Here is a 21,498-nt window from a genome sequence, read left to right as displayed (position 1 = left end):
AACCACACATGTGAGGTATCACCACGATTGGTAGAGCAAGAGTAATAATTCTAGCCCTAGACCTCCTCTGTACCTAAAAACATGCAACCTGAAGAATTTTTTAAATGCCACCTATGGAGATTTTTAAGGGTAAAAGTTTGTCTCCATTCCACAAGCGGGCGCAATTTTGAAGCGTGACATGTTGGGTATCAATTAACTCAGCGTAACATTATCTTTCACAATATACATAAAAAAATGCTAATTTTACTGTTGTCTAATTTTTTCATTCAAAAAAAGTGTATTTTTTTCCAAAAAAAGTGTGCTTTTAAGACCGCTGCGCAAATGAAAGTATTGCAATGACCGCCATTTTATTCTCTAAGGTATTAGAAAAAAAATTTATAATGTTTGGGGGGTTGTAAGTAATGTTCTAGCAAAAAAAAAAAAAAAAAAAAAAAAAAAAAACAGTTTTTAACTTGTAAACAACAAATCTCAAAAAGAGGCTCGGTCCTTAAGTGGTTAAAATTCGACTAAAGCCCCATACAGGCTTTATGCATATCAGATTTTCTGCTGATTTTTTTCCTTCAAAAATTTACCAAAACCATATAATATGAGGTCAAACCTTAGGAGTTTCAATTTGTATGCAATCAGACAGGCCCTTCTACTACATGGTTTTGGTAAATCAGCAGACAATCTGATAGCGTGTATGGGGCTTAAGGCTGGCCATACATTATACAAATTTTCTTTATATTTAACACTTTCAATTTATATGCGATCAGGTAGGCCCTTGCACTACATAGTTGATTTGTCTACAACCAGCTACCCCATACATGGATCAGAATTTGGCCAGCCTCTGCTAAACTGGCTGAATTTCAGTCCATGTATGGCTGGCTAATCACACTTATATGGGAAAATAAATTATCAAATGAAAAAAAAAATAATAATAATAATAATAAATATAGTGTATACAATTGTGACACAATCATATTGAATTTTATTTAAAATTACCTTTCCTTTTGAATCTGCAGCTAGGTAATTTTCTGTAACATGCAATATGGCAACCTGGAGGAGTTCTGTACACAGAATGTATACAGAATGCCCCCCCCCTCCCCCTCTTCCCCAGACATATAATTTACTGATTTTCCCAGATGTCTGCACTTAAATACCAATCAGATTTTGAGCATCCCCTGCAACAAAAATTTTGTTTTTGGTGAGATACTTCCAATAGGAAAGCACGTCTAAAGGGATGGAGAACCTGCAGCTTTCCTCATTAGAACCCTGCAGGTGCAGCAGCTGATAATTATAAAAATCACACCCATACAGATTCGCTCAGGGCATGGACACAGGCAAACAGCTATTTCTTCAGAATTATAAAAAGGGAGGAATCTGCAAAATAATTTTAACAAACTTTGGTGCAATGTACATAGATCACCCAGAGGGGAATGGTTCCCCCCCCCCCCCCCCCTACAAAAGTGGAATTAATCTTTATTTAATAAGCCGCTGATAAACTGCTACAAGGGTCAGATGCGGGCTTATATCTGTAAGACGTATAACTCAATTGGTGGGTGACCCCCAACAGCAATTGTCAGTTACACTTTCTGTATTGCCAGTTTTCAAGTCTATGTCAGGTTTACAATAACATTGCTACAAAAAGAGAACCCTGTATATATTGTATTTCTATTTTATGCCATCTTCTTTTTTCCAGAAACATTCTTTATTTTCTTTCCAAGTATAGTCATCCTCTTCATACATCTCCTAGACAAAAACAATAAAACAAATGTTAACAGAACCGAATAAAATACTATAATATCTAGGGCTGAAACAACTAATCGATTATGAAATCAATCGATTACTATTTTCATAATCGATTAATCGGACAGTAACATAATGGAAAAAAAAAAAATTCTCTTTATAGTACAAAAAGAGCAAATCACTACTGTAAATATTACTTTCACAGTTCTACAGTAAAAATTAACCCCTTAAAGTAGTGATTATCTGCTTTTTATTTTTACTATAAAGGGCTCATTTTAGTCTTTTATGTTACTAAATGTCTTAGACCTGGTTCACATCTATACGTTTGTTGGTGCTTTTTGCAGAAACGCATTACAGTTCATTTACATGGTTTCCTGTGGGACACGTTCATATCTGTGCTTTTTTTTTTTATCAGCCACTGCATATTTGGAAAGGGTCGGGGACTTTTAAAACGCAAAACGGTGCTTCTTTGAGTCAATATACTTCAATGGAGAAGCTGCAGAAAAGCATGCAATGCGTTTTTGAAGCAATTTGTGTTTTTTAATATGCCCAAAAAAAAAAAATGCAAAACCGCAAATTGCAGTAAAATCACGTGCACAGAAATTAAAAACGCACAGCAAAAAAGCACTGCAAAAACCGATCAAAAGCAAACTGCATAGGTGTGTACCAAGCCTTATGCTGGCCACACGGATCAATTTTCAGATGAGAATATTCAGACGAAACATATTTGTACATTCGCTGAATGAAAGAATTTGTTTGAAATTCTCACTTGTTTTTAACACTCTGTTTTTAAAATGAATGTGTTTCTGAATGAAAACCACATACACAGTCTGAAAATTCCTTTGACCAAGCAGTTTTCTATGATTTGCAAATTTTCCCATCGCTGTGGTTGAAAATGAATGTCAATTTGACCCCCCCCCCCCCTTTTTTTTAAGGTTATTAACCGATTAATCGAAACAATAAATCGGCCAACTAATCGATTATGAAAATAATCGTTAGTTGCAGCCCTAATATCATTAAAGATATGATTTATATAGCTCCTTTCGGGCTGTCTATGGCAGATTTACTACAGTAGAGCGGTTGCGCTGTGCTGGATGACGTACATGTGCTGTACATGATTTAGCACTTCCGACTAGGGGCACTTCCATGCGGCCGCTGCCCCGGCTTTGTCGCCATTCGCTACAGCACAAGGCAATCAGCAAGTTCCAACCAATGATTTATGGCTGAAACGTAACAATCAGCTGAACGAATGACAGAAGAGAGCCCTGTGTAGGTAAGTAGGTAGTTCTACAGATAGCAGCAATGTGACGTTTGTTCTCTCCCAGCAAAGCACGGAGTAAAAACCAGCACGTTGCTTAGTAAAAACAGCACGCAGTACCCACACTGAACATTGTTAGGCACATTTAACCCCCTTGATCGCCCTAGATGTTAACCCCTTCCCAGCCAGTGTCAGTACAGTGAAAGTGCATATTATCATTGATCACTGTATTAGTATCACTGGTGATGTTAGTGTCAGATTGTACGCAGCACTATCACAGTCTCGACTGATAGAAATACAAGGAATTACCGCTCCAAGGAAATTACTTCTCCCAAAACAGCTATCTCCACTATCCCACAGGGTGCCGGCTCTGTTTGCAACAGGAACTGAAGTACAAAAGATGGAGCTGGATAGCCGCACTCCAAATTATTCAACTTTATTTAAAAAATGTAATTAAAATCATAGCATCTAGGCTTGTATACAGACTGATCACTAACATTAGTACTATCAAAATAAAAACAACAATTCTGGTGTGTGTGTGTGTGTGTGTGTGTGTGTGTGTGTGTGTGTGTGTGTGTGTGTGTGTGTGTGTATTTATATATACATATATACATACACACATATATACACATATATATATATATATATATATACACATACACACACTATAGTTTGTAGACACTATAACTTTCACGCAAACAATCAATATACACTTATTGGGATTCTTTTTTTTTTTTTTTTATTAAAAGACATGTAGAATACATTTTAGCCAAAATTTATGAAGAAATTAGATTTTTTTTTTATTGGATATGATCTATAGCAGAAAGCAAAAAATTGATTTTTTTTCAAATGTTCTAGTCTTTTTTCATTTACATCGCAAAGATGATTTGTGTGAAAAAAATATATACATTTAGTCTTTTGTACAGTGTTGCATGACAGAGCAATTAACCGCTTAAGGACCGCCCGCGTACATATACTGTGGCAAGTGCAAAATCACATACCTGTAATTGTTTTCTTTTCCCCCTCCACTCTGGGGTGTGCCGCCAGAGCCCTGCTCCTGCTGTAAATGGACACAGCGGGAGCCAATCAGCAGGTCCGATGGACCCAATGTCCACCAGAAACCGTTCCAAGAGAAGCAGAACTAGTCTTCCGATGTAAAAAAGGCAGATTGCCGTTCTGCTAAAAAGGAAGACAGACAACTTTCTGATTCTGCTAAGCAGAAACATGGATCTCTGTCTTCCTACAGTTAAACCATCCCCCACACAGTAAGAAAGCACTCCCAGGGAACACATTTAACCCTTTGATCACCCATGTTAACCCCTTCCCTACCAGTGTCATTAGTAGAGTTACAATGCATATTTTTTAATGCTGATCAATGTATTAGTGTCACTGATCCCCAAAAAGTATCAAGTATGTCAGTTAGGTGTCCGACTTGTCCGCCACAATGTCACAGTCCCCAAAAAAAAAAAAAAAATAATAAAAAAAATAGCTGATCGCTGCCATTGCTAGTAATATAAAAAGTCCATAAATCTATCCCCTAGTTTGTAGACAATATATATGTTTTAACTTTTGCGCAAACCAATCAATATACGCTTATTGGAATTTTTTTTACCAAAAATATGTTTGTTTTTTACTTTTATTTTTATTGGATATGTTTTATAGCAGAAAGTAAAAAAAAAAAAGTGTACTGTACTACCTCTAACTGTAATACTGTACTGTATTACCTTACCAAGCTACATTATAACTCGTAGAAAACATAGTTTAAATGTTTCTAAACCCAAGAACAAAAATTTGATTTATTACAGCTTTACCAGTCTTTAGAAATGGGAACCTATCAATCATCCACCATTTATAGATCCTGCTCCAATCATAGAAGCTATAGTGCAGCTTTTGTGAATGGAGGATCGGGGAGGAAAGGGCTGCATAGTCGGGCTCTTGATAAGAGCCTGTGACAGCCTATTAGTTCTCTTAACCTCCCAAACAACTGAGGACTATGGCAGCGGGGGGGGGGGGGTTGTGGGTTGTGACATGAACGGAAGAGGATTTCAAACAGAAGAGGCATCAACACAAGGGACACTGTCTACAGACTGCAAGTTATGTCCCTTGTGCTGATTTTTTCCATTTTTTTTATTATTATTATTTTGCCCGCACTTAGGCTAGGTTTCCACTATTGCGACCTGAAAGTCATGCAATTTTAATGTGACTGGAAACAATGCCTGTGCATTCTTGAGGCCTATGGACCTCAAGTCTGAAAGTGGGCCCAAAGTAGTGCAGGGACTACTTTAAAGTCCTGCGACTTGAAGTCGCACAGATATGAACGGTACTCATTGGAAATCATGGGGAACGACTTTTCATGCGACTTTACAGTCTCAAGTCGCATGACAAGTTGCACTAGTGGAAATCGAGCCTTAGGCTTTATGACAACAGGTGATTTTAATTCAATGGTATTTTTATTACACCAGGTACTTTTTACATTCATTTTGTAATTTTATGAATAAAGCAAAATACTTCCATTTACCTTTTTCCATATAGGCACAGTGGCTTTTAAGGCATTTATACAATATTTCACAGCATCCAGGGAGTCATTCCTGTGTGGTGAGGAAATTGCAATGGCAACACTGGCTTCAGTTACTGGAACCAACCTACCAACAATAGAATTTTTAGTGATTTTTTTTCCGCATAACTGAATATTTTTTATTTATTTTTTTCTGTACAAAAGCACCTGATCATTGCAGACAGGTTATCTTGAATACATTCAAATGTATCACAAAGAACTCCAAAATGGTAAATATAAGAGCGTAAAGAGGCTCAGCCATACAAATCATAACATATATGAACAATGAGAACTAAATTAAATACAGCGTGCAATAATTAGAGTAACATATTTTAATAAGTAAAAACAGGGGGCAATATCTGCGCTAGGATGATAATCAGATGAAAAACAAGCAGCCGCCATAAATATAATGATTGCAATATAAATGAAAACACAAAGTCTAAATGCTGAAGGTAGGAGATAAATGAGGAGATGGTGGGTATAGATGGACGTAGGGATGAAACTCCTCACACCAACTTCAAAGTGTAATAAAACAGACACCACCGTGCTGACAAATAGATCTTCTTATCAGAGGTCAGAGGTCAGATAAATCAAGCATTGGGGTATAAGCCACATCCAACTACTGCAGGCAGCATCATCATCGGCTTTCACATAGGGAACAAAAGAAAGGATCTGCTGCAGCTTCCCAATAGCCAGCAGTGGAACAGCATCAGACTCCAGTACCAATCAATGGAAGCGATGTGTACTATATAAGAAAACAAGGAGGCACATAGTGAAGTCCATAAAAACAATCCTCAATTTATAAAAAAAAAAAAGAAGGGGCTACGCACAAAATGAAAGATGAATACAAGCATGTAAATCAAAAAAGACCGCAGTGGTAGCGTGCTCACATCATCACCTGATGCATTTAAGCCTATTGGCCATTGTCAGACGATGTGATTACCCCCTTTTTTAATAAATCGAGGGGTGTTTTTATGGACTTCACTATGTGTCTCTTTGTTTTCTTTTATGATACACATCGCTTCCATTGATTGGTACTGGAACTGCATATTATATATATATACACATACATACACACACACACACACATACATATATATATATATATATATATATATATATACACACACACACACACACACACACACACACACACACACACACACACACACACACACACATGCAGTTTTTTAGTCTAGATAAAACTCATTGTTAAAGAAATCTATTTTTTCCTGTAAGATTGATATTCTCATAATTCCAGTCATATGTTGGACTATACGGACTATACGAGTTGGCTGCTGGGACCTGATTTGGGGATGCTTGTGAAGGATTTCTCGAGCCTAGAGGATTTGCCTTTCATTCAGTGATTTTCTTTATTCTGGATATACCCGTTCAGTGCCACCCCAACAATCTGTTTAACAAACATTTGATTCCATGAATATAGTACTGGTATGTGCATGTGTTTTTCGGCTGTGGTGTCTCCATGTTTAACAGGAAACCTTACAAGCAGTTGATAGGAATCAGGCTCATAAAATCAGCTACTGTGACAGTCTCTCCATAGCCGTAGAGCCAACCAGCAGCTGTGGGGAAGGTGGATCACAAGAGAAAGATGCCTCCGCACTTCCAGGTCGGGTGGTACGCACGTGTCAGATGTGATGTCAGGAAGGGTATGTTAACGCATTTCACAACAGAAGCTCCTTCTTCAGACCTTGAGTCCATCCTATCTTTTCCCTGGATGGTAACCAAGAACAGCAGACTACATCAGGTCCCCTTAACGCAGAGGCACCCTATGAACTTTTACTTTCACTAGGACATAGAGCCCGCTCAGGAGTGAGCATGCATGAGTGCCCCTATAGAAGCAGCTTGCTATGGGGGCACTGGCTGGGAAGGGAGAGCCAGAAGCACCAGTTGTGAACCTGAAGAAAGAAGGATCAGGGCTGCTCTGTGCAAAACCATTGCACAGAGCAGGTAAGCATAACATATTTGTTATTAAAAAAATAAATAAAAATATGAGCAATTAGATTCACTTTACAATACTATGTGTTTTAGCAGGGATTAAAAAGCCCTGTGTTAGCAGCACCCTGAATAGTCTGCCTGCTGCTCTCACACACATAGCAGGGTCACCAGTGGTCCAACCCCCCCTCTGCACATGGCCTCAATTAACTGCACTGTGCAGGGAGTGTGAGTGCTGTCAATGGGAGCAAAGAAGGGGGGGGGGGGGGTGACCCACTGAAGACACAGGAAACTGCATTATGTGTGAGAGCAGAGGTCTGACTCTCCAGCATGCTGCTAGTGCATGGTATTTTAACCTTTGCTGCAGCCAATAAAGGAAGAATAAAAGACAAGGATGTTCATTACTGCATATATGCAGCCTGACAGCATTATTCTAATAAATTAAGAAGGTTCAATTGGGCTTGAAGACACAAGACAGATGTGTGAGTGACCAAATCACCCGTGCCTTATCCTGCCAGTTAGGCATGACCTCTTTCACACTGGAGGCGTTTTTCAAGCGCCACAGCATTAAAAATAGTGCCTGGAAAAAGCCTCAGCTGCAAACCCAGTGTGAAAGCCTGAGTGCTGAGCGCTGGCAGGGCATCACAAAAAGTCCTGCCAGCAGCTTCTTTGCAGTGGTGCAGGAGCGGTGAATATACCACTCCTGCCCATTGAAAACAATGGGGCAGCACGGTGATACCACTGGCAAAGCGCCGCTGCAGTGGCATTTTGCGGGCGGATTTAACCCCTCGCCCACTAGCAGGGGGTTAAAACTGCCCTGCGAGCGGCCAAATAGCACCACTAAAATGCCGGTAAAGCGGCACTTTAAATAGTGCCACTTTACCGACGATGCCCGGGGCGGCTCAGTGTGAAAGGGGTCTAAGACCAATGTGCTGGTGACTGGAGGAGTGTGGACAACCCTCTCTCAGTGAAAATAACACACTTGCCCATTAAGCAAAGTAAGAAAGAACAATCAGTTCAGTGAAACAATTCTCTACTGCTGTGTTTTTAGGTAAGTCCTGGGTCAGGAACAGCCCTGTCTCTTAGCAAAACAACCATGGACTTACCCTAGCCTGTGATGAACCGCTATGTGCTTTACAGTCGGCCATTTCTGTCTGATATCAGACAATATTTTTTTTATTTCCATCTCTGCCATTGGTACGTAAGCCTCATACTCTAAACTCACAACTTTCTTCCCTTCAAAATTATTCCTCGTCGTACCTAAAAGACAATGAAGGAGGCGGAGAACATGAGGAGGAGTAATTGTAACGGAACAGGAGAAACTGTATGAGCAGCTCTTGCTGCAGAACCATTTATTTACTTCTCAATCATAGATGTCTCTCCTTCTTCTGTTGTAACAGGAAGGAGATGACTCCACCATTCTGACCACTGTGATTGGGTATCACAGCGATCACAATGTACACAGCCACTGGGAGTGACTTGGTATGTGGGAGGAGATTTACCAAAACTGGTGCACACAGAATCTAGTGCAGCTGCGCATAGTAACTAATCAGCATCTAACTTCAGCTTGTTCGATTAAAAAAGTAATACTAAACCTAAAAAGTTTTGCTTGCATTAAAGTGATTGTAAAGGTAAATAAATAAAAAATAACAAACATGTCTATACTTACCTGCTCTGTGCAATGGAAACGCAAACCTCCTCTATTCAGGTCCCCTGCTGGTGCTCCTGGCCCCTCTTCTCTGTCCATTGACACAGACAGGGGGACTCGGCCCCGCCCCCAGCTGCCTCGTCACTGGTTTGACTGACAGAACTGGGAGCCAATGAGTCCCCCCAGTGCCCCGGCAGAGCCAGCGAGACCTGGAAGTGAGGGGAGAGAAGACCTGCAGATGTGCCCAGTGGATCGATTGAGATAAAGAGGACTAAGTGTTGGCCAACATCCCTGTGTACAATATACAGAGAGCAAGGTTCCCCTTTGTGGGATTTTAAAGGCTCAGATGGTGATATAACACCAAAAACAATATAAATGATGAATATAAAAATAGAAATGTATTGTAGTATAAACAGTTATAAGATAAATAACAAACAATGGATAACAATAAGAAAAATGTGGCTGATACAATTACACATCACTGGTGAGATGCTGTAAGCAGTCAAAAGACATCACATGGAGTGCCCTTGGGTGTGGAGCCTGCACTCCATGTGATGTCTTTAACCACTTGAGATCCGCGCTATTGCCAAATGAGGGCATTAGCGCGGATCTACTTTTTCGGGACGACGTCCATTGACGTCGTCCCGTGTACGAGCGGCCTGCGCGCCCCCTGAGGGGCGTGCGCGGCGCGCTCTGTGATCGGCGAGCCCATGAGACTCGCCTGATCACCGATCCGTGCAAGGGGTCGATCCCGACCCCTTATCACGTGATCAGCTGTCAGCCAATGACAGCTGATCATGTGATAGAACGGAGCCGGTAATCGGCTATTATTCCTCCTCGCGCTGTCAGCGCGAGGAGAAAAAAAAAAGCCGATCACCGGCGGCCGTGATCGGGACATCAGTCCCGATCACGGCCAGCAGTACAAGAGACCACCTGCCCCCTGCCAGTGCCCACCTGCCCACCGCAGTGCCTCCTGAATAAAAGTAAGTGCCCCCCATCAGTGCCACCCAGCAGTGCCCATAGTGCCCACAGTGCCACCCACAGTGCCATCCAGCAGTGCCACCAACAGTGCCACCCACAGTGCCCACAATCTGCCTCAAAGGTGCTGCACCCCAGTGCCGCCCATCAGTGCCCAGCAGTGCCGCCCATCAGTGCCCAGCAGTGCCGCCCATCAGTGCCCAGCAGTGCCACCTATCAGAGCCACCTATCAGTGCCACCTATCAGTGCCCATCAGTCCCATCTATCAGTGGTACCTATCAGTGCCCATCCGTGCCACCCATCCGTGCCACTTATCCGTGCCACCCATCCGTGCCATCTTATCTGTGCCCATCTTTGCCCATCAGTGCCGCCTTATCTGTGCCCATCGGTGCCGCCTTATCTGTGCCTATTAGTGCCGCCTTAACTATGCCTATCAGTGCCCACCAGTGCAGCCTATCAGTGCCCACCAATGCAGCCTATCAGTGCCCACCAATGCAGCCCATCAGTGCCCACCAATGCAGCCCATCAGTGCCCACCAATGCAGCCCATCAGTGCCCACCAATGCAGCCTATCAGTGCCCACCAATGCAGCCTATCAGTGCCGCCTAATCAGCGCACTTCAATGAAGGAGAAAAATGACCCGTTTGCAAAATTTTATAACAAACTATTAAAACATGATTTTTTTTTTTTTTGCATCTTTTTTTGTTTGTTTAGCAAAAAATAAAACTCCGAGCTGTAACTAAATACCACCAAAAGAAAGCTCTATTTGTGGGAAAAAAAATGATAAAAATTTCATTTGGGTACAGTGTTGTATGACCGCGCAATTGTCATTCAAAGTGCATCAGCGCTGAAAGCTGAAAATTGGTCTGGGACTGAGGGGGGTTTAAGTGCCCAGTAAGCAAGTGGTTAAGTAAAAAGGGGGTGATGCTGACACCTAAATATTTTTTTTTAACTTAATACAAGGAATGCACTAAAGGTAAAAAAAAAAATTGATTTTACAATCACTTTCACCACTTCAGCCCTGGAGCTGCTGAATGACCAGGCCATTTTTTGCGATTTGGCACTGCGCCGCTTTAACTAACAATTGCGCGGTCATGCGGCACTGCACCCAAACAAAATTGACATCCTTTTTTTCCCACAAATAGAGCTTTCTTTTGGTGGTATTTGAGCTCCTCTGCGGTTTTTATATTTTGCGCTATAAACAAAAAAAAGCAACAATTTTGAAAAAAAATAAAAAACACAATATTGTACTTTTTGCTATAATAAATATCCTCATTTAAAAAAAAAAAAAAGCAAATTTTTTCTCAGTTTAGACCGATATGTATTCTTCTACATATTTTTGGTAAAAAACAAACAAAAACACAATAAGTGTATATTGATTGGTTTGCACAAAAGTTATAGCGTCTACAAAATAAGGAATGGATTAATAGAATTTTTATCATTATTTTTTTTTTTTTTACTAGTAATGGCAGCGATCTGCGACATTATGGGGACACAACGGACACTTTTGGGACCAGTGGCATTTATACAGTGATCAGTGCTATAAAAATGCACTGATTACTGTCAAAATGTCACTGGCAGGGAAGGGGTTAACGCTAGGGGGCGATCAAGGGGTTAGATGTGTTCCCTGTTTGTGTTTCTAACTGTAGGGGGAGGGGACTGACCTAGAGGAAATGACAGATTGTAGTTCCTAGCTATTAGGAACTCACGATCTGTCACTCCTCACAGGACAGGGATTTGTGTGTTTCTACACACGTCCCTGCTCTGCCTCTAGTGCCTGTGATCGCTCATGGCCGGCGGGCATCACGACCCCCGGCCACGAGCATCGGCATCCCCACAGTGCAGCGTGCGTGCCTGCTAGCCCAATCCCGCAAACCAACGTATAGCTATGACGGCTTGTGGGATCATGCCGACCTGGCACAGTATAATGACAACGGCTGATCGACAAGCAGTTAAAGGAAGAAGTAAACGTCCATCTTTGAATTGTACCCATTGGTAAGCCAATAATAACACTTATCTACAGGTAGTGTAAATATCTCCTAAATGTGCATGGTTTAGGAGATATTTACTGTATATACAGCCAGTCACATCACTGGCACATGCGCTCTGGAGGAACGGTCACCTGTGCCATTCCTTCAGAGCCCTGTGCTGTGACCGGCGGCTTCTGCGCATGAGTGACGTCATCGCGGCTTCGGCCAGTCACAAAGTCGGAGTCCGCAAACCTGAAAGCAAGACAAGTGAAGATGGAAGCTGTCTCCAGCACTCGTTTTCAGGTACGTTTCACATAATGTGCTAGTATGCGAAGCTTTGACAATAAAACCTGGAACCCGCACCAGCTTTAGTAAATCTCCCCCAATGTGTGTGTATGGAGCTGTCAAGTGTCAGCTTGGTACACAGCGGTTTTGGGGTGGCACGGCTGCGGGCTGCCCATGATTTTTTTCTTTTAGAGTATGTTTATAAACAGCAGAACCTATAAAGTCATTTACCTATAAAGAGGGACACCGCCCCACAGCTAGGAGAAACCACCAACTCAGACACTTCATCCGCTGAAAGCTTTCCTGATGACACCCTAATGAAGTCTTGAGGCTCCTCACTATCCTCCATTGCAGCTGCAAAATAAAGGGAAAAAGCATTAGGACATTTAAAGATTAAAATATAAAAGAAAGACAAAAAACTCTGAGATAGATTAGAACAGATATTAGGGTTTTTTTTTTTGGTTTTTTTTTTGCTATCTCTGCCCCGTTAGAGAATCACCCTCTCTATTTGTCCTATTTAACATTATCATAGAAAGGGAAAGTACCAGTGGGGACACTAGTCCTGTTGACCTGGGAGTCCCCAAAAAATTCCCCTAATTTGCAGGGATTTTCTCTCACTTCCTGTTTCGGCTATGGGGCAGGAAGTGTAGGTAAATCTCCCAATGGAACACAGATGGCAAAAAAAAAAAAAAAAAAAAACACAAAAAACTCACAAGGATTATAACTATCTAAAATGAAAAAAAAACTAAAACAATCCCTTGAATCCTACTATGAACACTTCCTGTCCAGGGTAATTTTTTCACACACATTAAGATCAGCATTTTATGCTGCAAAATTACCTAAAACCCCAATTATACATTTTCAAAAAGCAGAGGCCCTGTAAAACAAACATGGTGTTAGTTGCAATTTTTTTTTTTTTTTACCCAACATGATTTTTACACAACTTTCATCAAATGCATGTGTTTAGAAAATAATTTGTGGTTAACTCTAAACTGATGACCTGTAAAGCTTTTTACAGGCAAGCCCAATTTTAAGGCTTGACATTATCAACTTGATTCTACTTGATGCAACCCCATTTCTTTTATCTCACTGAAAAAAAATGGGTTTTATATTGTGTTTGCGTTTGCTACAAATAATTTTAGTACTCACAAACAGACTAGAATACAGTGGAACCTTGTTTAACGAGTAATGCGGATAACAAGCGTTTTGAAAGACAGGCAACTTTTTTTTTTTAAATCCTGACTTGGTTTGCGAGTGTTGTCTCGCAAAACGAGCAGAATCCAAGCTAATGTAGTGCGCAGTACCGCATTTGGCCAGAGGTGCGGGGACACCGTGACACTCGGAACAGTTTGAAAATTACTCGGAACCACTTGGAAATACTCCGTTCCCGAGTGTTTCCAAGTTCAGCCGAGCTGTCCCCGAGTATTTCCAAGGCTCTCTGGCACCCCCCCTCCACCTCTGGTCATATGTGGTATTGCGTGCAATAGAAGTCAACGCGGAACTAATTATCTTCATTCCCATTGACTTCTATGGGGAAACACGCTTTGATATGTGAGTGCTTAGGGTTACAAGCATTCTCCTGGAACGGTTTATGCTTGTAATCCAAGGCTCTACTTTACCCATTTTTTGGCAAGATAAAAAAAAAAAAAGATGGGGTTGAATCAAGTAGGTAGATACCAAACATGTCAAGACTCAAAATCGTGCTTGCCTGTAAAAGCCTTTTACATTACATATGTTATCAGTGTAGAGTTTGCTATGAATTATTGCTCTCACTCTCTATCACTCTGATGTTCTTGATGATACCACACACTCACAATTCCCATATACATACGCATTAGAGCTGCGCGATTAATCATAAAAAAAATAAAAATAAATCGCAATTCAACCCCCCTCACGATCTTAATCCAGCATTTCCACGATTCTATGTAACAGCGCAGAGCCGTTCTCTGATCAGAGCAGTCAAAAAAATAAAAAGCTGTCAAATGTTTATCAACATTCTTCAGCGGGCTGCGAGATAAAGAGAAACATTGTAACATTTCGTTCTTTTAGATCAGGGATATGCAATTAGTGGACCTCCAGCTGTTGCAGACTTACAAGTCCCATGAGGCATAGCAAGACTGACAGCCACAAGCATGACTCCCAGAGGCAGAGGCATGATGGGACTTGTAGTTTTGCAACAGCTGGAGGTCCGCTAATTGCATATCCCTGTTTTAGATGAAAGAGAAGAACTTTGGTCTGCAAATGAGCTCCGTTTAACCACTTAAAGACCAAGTCTTTTTCTGACACTTGTTGCTTACAAGTTAAAATATGTATTTTCTGCTAGAAAATTACTTAGGACACCCAAACATTACATTTTTTAGCAGAGATCCTAAAGAATAAAATGGCGGTTGTTGCAATATTTTATGTCACAGAAGTACAACCAAAGGCACTTTGGCTATACTTCTCCTTTAAAGCTGATCTCCAGGCACAAATAATTTTAAAACAATATCTCCATAGCCATGGAGAAAGGAGCAGTGACTGATCTTTATTACAGGAAACTTTCACACAAAGGAAAAGAGCAGGAGTTGTGTTATGGAGGATTACTACACAACTCTAGGTAAAATATACAAAGGGCTCCAAGATTTAAACATGAAAGCGCTTGGCTCTTGTATCTTGACATTATTTATTTAGCTTGCAGTCAGCTTTAGTAACACAGACATCACATACCGCAGAGTTCTAGCCACCACTGACAGGAGGAATGACAGCAACTTCGTCCCCAGGGTGCAATCTTATGACCTCATCACCAATGGCAACATATTCCTGACGGACAGCGAGGACCACAAAATCTTGAATAGTGCAAAGCCTGTAGAGAAAGAGAATTGTTATATTAAAGGAAATATTCATATTTAATACACTCATTTAGATAAACATTGGCCATTTTTTTTACCAATAAATCCTGTAATGCATTTGCAATGACACCACTTATAGCCGAGGTTTCTGCTTGTGCAACTCTTCTGAAGAGCCATGTGCACAGCAAGCATTCACTGAGCTTCCAGATAATTCTTTTTAACCACTTACAGACTGGGAGGATTTACCCACTTAAAGCGGAGTTCCAATAAAAAAAAAAAGAAAAGTCAGAAGCTACAAATACTGCAGCTGCTGACTTTTAATAATCGGACACTTACCTGTCCCAGGGTCCAGTGATGCGGGCGTACAAAGCTCCACCTCCTCTCTGCGGCGCCAGCATTGTCACTGTGGGCGCCCGGCTGTGGCTTCACACTCGTGGCACATACTGAGCATGCGTGAGCCACGCTGCACACTGTGACTGGCCGGACAATCATCTGGTACCTGTGACATGTCCCAGATGATTGCCGAGTGGGAGTGGGGGGAGGTGATCTTCGTACCGGCGCCGCGGTGCCCTGGGAGGAAGTGGGAGAGTATCCGTGCCCACCCCCCCAAAAAATGACATGCCAAATGCGGCATGTCAGGGGGTCACCATCACTTAAAGCTCAATTTTTGGGTGGAACTCCGCTTTAATGACCAGGCCATTTTTTGCAATACGGCAATGCGTCGCTTTACTTGACAATTACGCGGTCGTGCGACACTGTACACAAACAAAATTTATGTCCTTTTTTTTCCACAAACTTGGTGGTATTTGATCACCTCTGGGTTTTTTTAACCTTATAAACAATAAAAAAAAAAAAAAACACAATTTTTTACTTTCTGCTATAATAAAGATCCCAAATAAAAAAAGATTTAATTCTTCTTCAGTTTAGGCCAATATGTATTCTTCTACTTATTTTTTGGTTAAAAAACAAAACAAAAAACACAATAAGCATATATTGATTGGTTAGCGTCTACAAAATAGGGGATAGATTTATGTCATTTTATTATTTATTTGTTTTTTTTACTAGTAATGGCAGCAATTTTTAGCGGGACTGTGACATTGCAACGGACAGATGTATAAATGTGAATGGGACCATTCACATTTATACAGCGATCAGAGCTAAAAATAGCCACTGATTACAGTATAAATGTCACTGGTAGGGAAGGGGTTACCACTAAGGGGCGATCAAGAGGTTAAATGTGTTCCTTCAGTATATGTTCTAACTGTGGGAGGGATGGGACTGACCGATCGCTGTTCATAATCAGTATCAGTGGGAAATGTTCTGTTCCATATCTCAGGTCATGGTGTCACATGTCCGTGGTCTCTTACCTTGGGTGCAGTGAAGTGATTTTCTCCCACAGTTGCTTGGATGTTGTTTCTTGGGGAACGGTTATGTTTTCAGATCGAATGCCAGCAAGTTCGGAACTTTTTGCAAAGTACAACACTACTACCTGTTGTAGATACCGGGACTTCATTTATAATTTAAACACAACGCAACAATTTTAAAACATGCCAAAACTAGCTTTAAGACCCTGCTTTATCCCGCTATTAAAACATCCATGGTGGATTGTTTTTCAGAAGGCAGTAGACAGGTGGCTAAAAAGCCTGCACCATAACTGCATGGATTGCACCGACCTGGCTGTGGTGTGGCTCCAATGCGAGGTGACATAAAACGTGTACGACGGGACTATAAAGAGGCTAAAATGTGAAAGTAAAGTGCAGAGGAGTGTGCTGTGCTCTCTGCTTCCCCCTATAGTGCAGTACCCTGCTGAATGAGGAAACTGGAAAGGTACTGTGCTAGAAGCTAGATTTGTTTTAAAAGGGCTTTATACGTGTGTGTGTGTGTTTGTCTGTGTACACGTGTTTGTATTTGTGTGTGTGTGTGTGTGTGTGTTACTTTTAATCCTTAGGATTAAAGCGGAGGTCCACCCTAAAGTGGACCTTCCACTCATTGGAATCCCCCCCCCCCTCCGGCGCCACAATTTGCATCTTTCAGGGGGAAGGGGGTACAGGTATCTGCACCCACTTCCGGCGTAGATTCTGCAGAAGGTACGCCCCTTTCCGCAGAATCTACACCCCTTTCCGAAAGTCCCCCGCTGCCTGCTGGGAAACACACGGATCCCAGAGACAGCGGGGACCATCCTTATTGCGCAGCGCGACTCGCGCAATGCGCAGTAAGGAACCGGGAAATGAAGCCGAAAGGCTCCACTTCCTGATTCCCATACCCAAGATGGCTGCGGCAGCACCTGAGAGACGATCGAGAGATCGGCTTCGGGTGCCGACATCGCGGGCGCGCTGGGCGGGTAAGTGTCACTATTTTAAAAGTCAGCAGCTGCAGTATTTGTAGCTGCTGGCTTTTAAACACAAAGTGCAATGGTGGGCATTAATTTGTGTACATGTTGGAGGTGGCACTGAGGTAATAATTAGCCACTTACCGATTGGTCAGTAGGAATTTTACTGTTGGCTGGCGGCTCCCCTTGGCACCTCAACTCCCTGGTTTATAGGCATGTACACCCCCTGCCTCTAGTGCTGTAGTTGGACACAGCAAAAATTCATCAGCAGGATCACAGCCAAAAATGATTCACAGCCCTAGCCCCTGATTGGCTGCCCGCAGCCTTTTTACTATCAGTTGAATCTGATAGCTCTTTGACTACAGTAGTCAAAGAGCTATCTCAGATTCAACCAATAAAAGGTGGCAGGCTGTGGGCAGCCAATCAGAGACTCCGGCTGTGAATAACAAGAAGGCAGAGCCCTTACTAATCCGTTGCAGCAGAGCAGCCAGCTGCCAGTCTAAAACCCTGATGTACAAAGGGGGAGGGATCCAGCAAAGAGACATCCCCACCCAGCATAGAGACATGCCCATCCGGCATACACACAGCCCCCCACCCGGCACACACACAGCCCCCCATCCGGCATACACACAGCCCCCCACCCGGCACACACACAGCCCCCCATCCGGCAAAGAGACATCCCCATCCAGCAAAGATACAACCTCATCCAACATACAGACAGCACCCACCCAGCATACAGACAACCCCCATCCAGCCGAGAGATGGCCCACGAAAGGTCCCCCCTTCCTCTTCACTGCCACTGACCAACTAAGCTCAGATGCTGGCTCAGTGATGCAAAATGTGGCCCTTTCCTCAGTTTGTCTGAACTGCGCTCCACCACCGGTCACATAACACCGACGCCCCACAAACAAAAAAAAGCTGTAGCAGAGCAGCTCAGGACTCCAGGGTGGCTGAGCCCCTCGTGACACCCGGGTCCCCTATGTGTATGGGCTGTCCCCCTCTGATGGTGGCCTTGGTGGTCAGAGTGCAGTCAGTGCAAGAAGTCACAGGCTGATGCTCAAAGTGAGCATGCTTGGAAGTTAGGCGCAGAACAGTGAATGGGCTGACAAAAGCCCAGGCGCCAGGACACAATTTCTAGTTGCCATGACGACTTGGGATTTGTTGAGCCCAGGGTTAATGTAATTTCAAACATCATTTTGGACATTTTTCATAAACATAATGCCCAGGGATGTTATCATGAAGGTCCTTGTCAAAGCAATTCCTGTTACATGGTGACAACGCTCCAACCCTGTTCCCCAAGTGTGCTGCTGGGTTGTCACCTTGCCATGCAGGCTTCTGATAGTGACTACATATAGACCTTTCAGCATATATTTTGCTGGAATGTTTCACTGCTGTCACCATGGGGAAAACACACACAAGAAATACCAAGGACTTTATTACCAAAAACCTGTAAATTGTTTATTATACACACTGCTTTTGCAAACAGATGGGAAGATTTGCTAAAACTGGCGAACACAGAATCCGATGCATCTGTACATGGTAGCCAATCAGCTTCTAACTTCAGCTTGTTCAATTAAGCTTTGACAATAAGCCCTGGTTCACATTGAACGTGACTTTGAAATTGTGCGACTTCATCTGAAATCGCACGATTTCAAATCTACATTTCAGTGCGACTTCTGGTGTGGCTTGAAATACATCTATGTGGCTTCAGCCCAGGTTCACGCTGAGCTGTGGGAATGAAATTGTGCGAGTTCAGCTGAACTCGCACAATTTCATTCCCGATTTCGGTGGCAATTACACAAACATCTGTGCGGGTTTGTGCACAGATGTCAATGGAAATTGCACCTCAAAATTGCAAAAAGTAGTACAGAAAACTACTTTTTGAAATTGGTGCCATTGTCGCCGATTTAACATGTCAAACGGCATTTCAAAACGCACCAATGTGAACCAGGGCTAATGCACAGATGTCTATTAAAGTTGCACCCGAAGTTGCCAAATGTAGCGCAGGAACTACTATAGCAAATACGTGTGGCGTCACACCGACTGGAACGGTGCCATTGCCAGTAATAGGCTGCGACTTGACCTATCAAATCACTCCAATGTGAATGAGGGCTTAAACCTGGAATTGGTTACGATGCACAACTGCACTAGTTTTAGTAAGTCTCGTCCAGAATGTCCTTCTGGTTCACACCGGGGCAGACCCGCTAATTCAGCGAAATTTCAAAGCCCAATTGCTCGCAACTTCATTCAACCAAATCTTTGCAAGTTGCAGTGAAATCGGAAAAGAAGTACTGCAGGGACATGAGTTGCAGCTATTTGAATGGAAATGAAGTGCGACTTGCCATGCGATTTGGATCTGTCAACTTGCATGACAATTCACACAGGTTAAAGGGAAAGCTTGGGAAAGCTGTAGCTGAACCAGTTCTCCCAGATCTGCAGTGATCTCAGCCCAGGACTGTCAGCAAAAAGCAAACTCTCATTCTCTTCTCCTAATCATTGTATGGGACCCCCTGTGTACACTACTACTGCTCCATACATTGCACTGCCATACACCCCCTTACCTGACAAGTCATGGAGCCAGAGGACAGGGATCACATGGAATACGAGCACAGGGATCACATAGAGTCAGAGATCACATGGGGCAGGCTAAACACTGACAAGCAGGAAGAGGACTCAGGCGACTTCACTCGCAACATTGTAAGCTGCCTGCTGATTGGTGGACCAAGGGAGAGCGAGATGTTATCTGCTCTGTGATTGGTCAGAAGCACTTCCCACCCACACAGTCAGCTGCCAGCACAGGATCTGTCAAAGTACACGGAGAGGAATGAATGCAAACACTGACAGTGGCGTCTGTTTATGAAATCACCGCTGATCACAGCTCATTCATGGTTTATGAAACGATCGGGGGAGAGAAGGGAGAATCCCGGGGGAAGGAAGAAGATTTTTACTTCCTCGTTCAGACCCCCCCAAGATACTAACCATGTCCCCTGCTATGTCTATGTATGTGTGTGTGTGTGTGTATATGTGTATATATATATATATATATATATATATATATATATATATATATATATATATATATATATATATATACACTGTACTGTAATTGTGTTGCCCCCCATACATTGTAAAGCGCTGCATAAACTGTTGGCGCTATATAAATTGTGTATAATATGTGCCCCATTGACATTACTGCCCCTGCAGCTCTGCCCCCCCCCCCCCCCCATTCATATTACAGCCCCTGCAGTTCTCCCCCCCCCCAATTCATATTACAGCCCCTGCAGCTCTCTCCCTCTAATTCATATTACACTCCCTGCCGCTCTGCCCCCCCCCCCCCCAATTCATATTACATCCCCTGCAGCTCTGCCCTGCAGCTCTGCCTCCCCCTCATTCATATACCATCCCCTGCAGCTCTGTCCCCCCCATTCATATTACAGCCCCTGTAGCTCTGTCCCCCCATTCATATTACAGCCCCTGCAGCTCTGTCCCCCCATTCACATTGCAGCCCCTGCAGCTCTGCCCCCCCAAATTCATATTACAGCCCCTGCAGCTCTGCCCCCCCCTCATCCATATTACAGCCCCTGCAGCTCTGCCCCCCCATTCACATTACAGCCCCTGCAGCTCTGCCCCCCAATTCATATTACAGCCCCTGCAGCTCTGCCCCCCCCCCTCATCCATATTACAGCCCCTGCAGCTCTGCCCCCCCATTCACATTACAGCCCCTGCAGCTCTGCCCCCCAATTCATATTACAGCCCCTGCAGCTCTGCCCCCCTCATTCATATTACAGCCCCTGCAGCTCTGTCCCCCCCCCTCATTCATATTACAGCCCCTGCAACTCTGCCCTCCCTCATTCATATTACAGCCCCTGCAGCTCTGTCCCCCCATTCATATTACAGCCCCTGCAGCTCTGCCCTCCCTCATTCATATTACACCCCTGCAGTTCTGCCCCCCCAAATTAATATTACAG

At 42.9% G+C, this 21,498-nt stretch overlaps 2 protein-coding genes across 2 annotated transcripts; both read right to left on the bottom strand.

The window, feature by feature from the left end:
• Positions 1–947: 947 nt before the first annotated feature.
• LOC143940932 (molybdopterin synthase catalytic subunit-like) lies at positions 948–12,726 on the bottom strand. Its single transcript, XM_077462756.1, has 4 exons — positions 12,605–12,726; positions 8,600–8,753; positions 5,505–5,628; positions 948–1,731 (listed from the first exon to the last, which is right to left on the bottom strand). Exons 1-4 carry the CDS (start codon positions 12,720–12,722, stop codon positions 1,654–1,656), a joined length of 474 nt encoding a protein of 157 aa, XP_077318882.1. The 5' UTR covers positions 12,723–12,726; the 3' UTR covers positions 948–1,653.
• On the bottom strand, positions 948–20,211 carry LOC143940933 (molybdopterin synthase sulfur carrier subunit-like). Its single transcript, XM_077462758.1, has 5 exons — positions 20,092–20,211; positions 16,569–16,690; positions 15,080–15,215; positions 12,605–12,727; positions 948–1,731 (listed from the first exon to the last, which is right to left on the bottom strand). The coding sequence occupies exons 1-3, from the start codon at positions 20,101–20,103 to the stop codon at positions 15,089–15,091; spliced, it is 261 nt and encodes an 86-aa protein (XP_077318884.1). The 5' UTR covers positions 20,104–20,211; the 3' UTR covers positions 948–1,731; positions 12,605–12,727; positions 15,080–15,088.
• Positions 20,212–21,498: the final 1,287 nt, after the last annotated feature.

The sequence above is a fragment of the Lithobates pipiens genome, unplaced genomic scaffold (genome assembly GCF_037356315.1).
Source record: "Lithobates pipiens isolate NorthernLeopardFrog02 unplaced genomic scaffold, aLitPip1_a1.2 Scaffold_3, whole genome shotgun sequence".
Taxonomy (NCBI): domain Eukaryota; kingdom Metazoa; phylum Chordata; class Amphibia; order Anura; family Ranidae; genus Lithobates; species Lithobates pipiens.
The sequence above is the reverse complement of the archived record's forward strand: the minus strand, read 5'-3'. Positions and strand labels throughout refer to the sequence as shown.

Coding starts and splice junctions, on each gene's coding strand:
- LOC143940932 (XM_077462756.1), bottom strand. CDS start 12,722: ATGGAGGATAGTGAGGAGCCTCAAGACTTCATTAGGGTGTCATCAGGA. Junction 8,754..12,604: donor GGCGGTGTCCCTCTTTATAG/GTAAATGACTTT, acceptor ATTGTCTTTTAG/GTACGACGAGGAATAATTTT. Junction 5,629..8,599: donor GCGGTTCATCACAGGCTAGG/GTAAGTCCATGG, acceptor TATTGTTGGTAG/GTTGGTTCCAGTAACTGAAG.
- LOC143940933 (XM_077462758.1), bottom strand. Junction 15,216..16,568: donor ATCACTTCACTGCACCCAAG/GTAAGAGACCAC, acceptor CTTTCTCTACAG/GCTTTGCACTATTCAAGATT.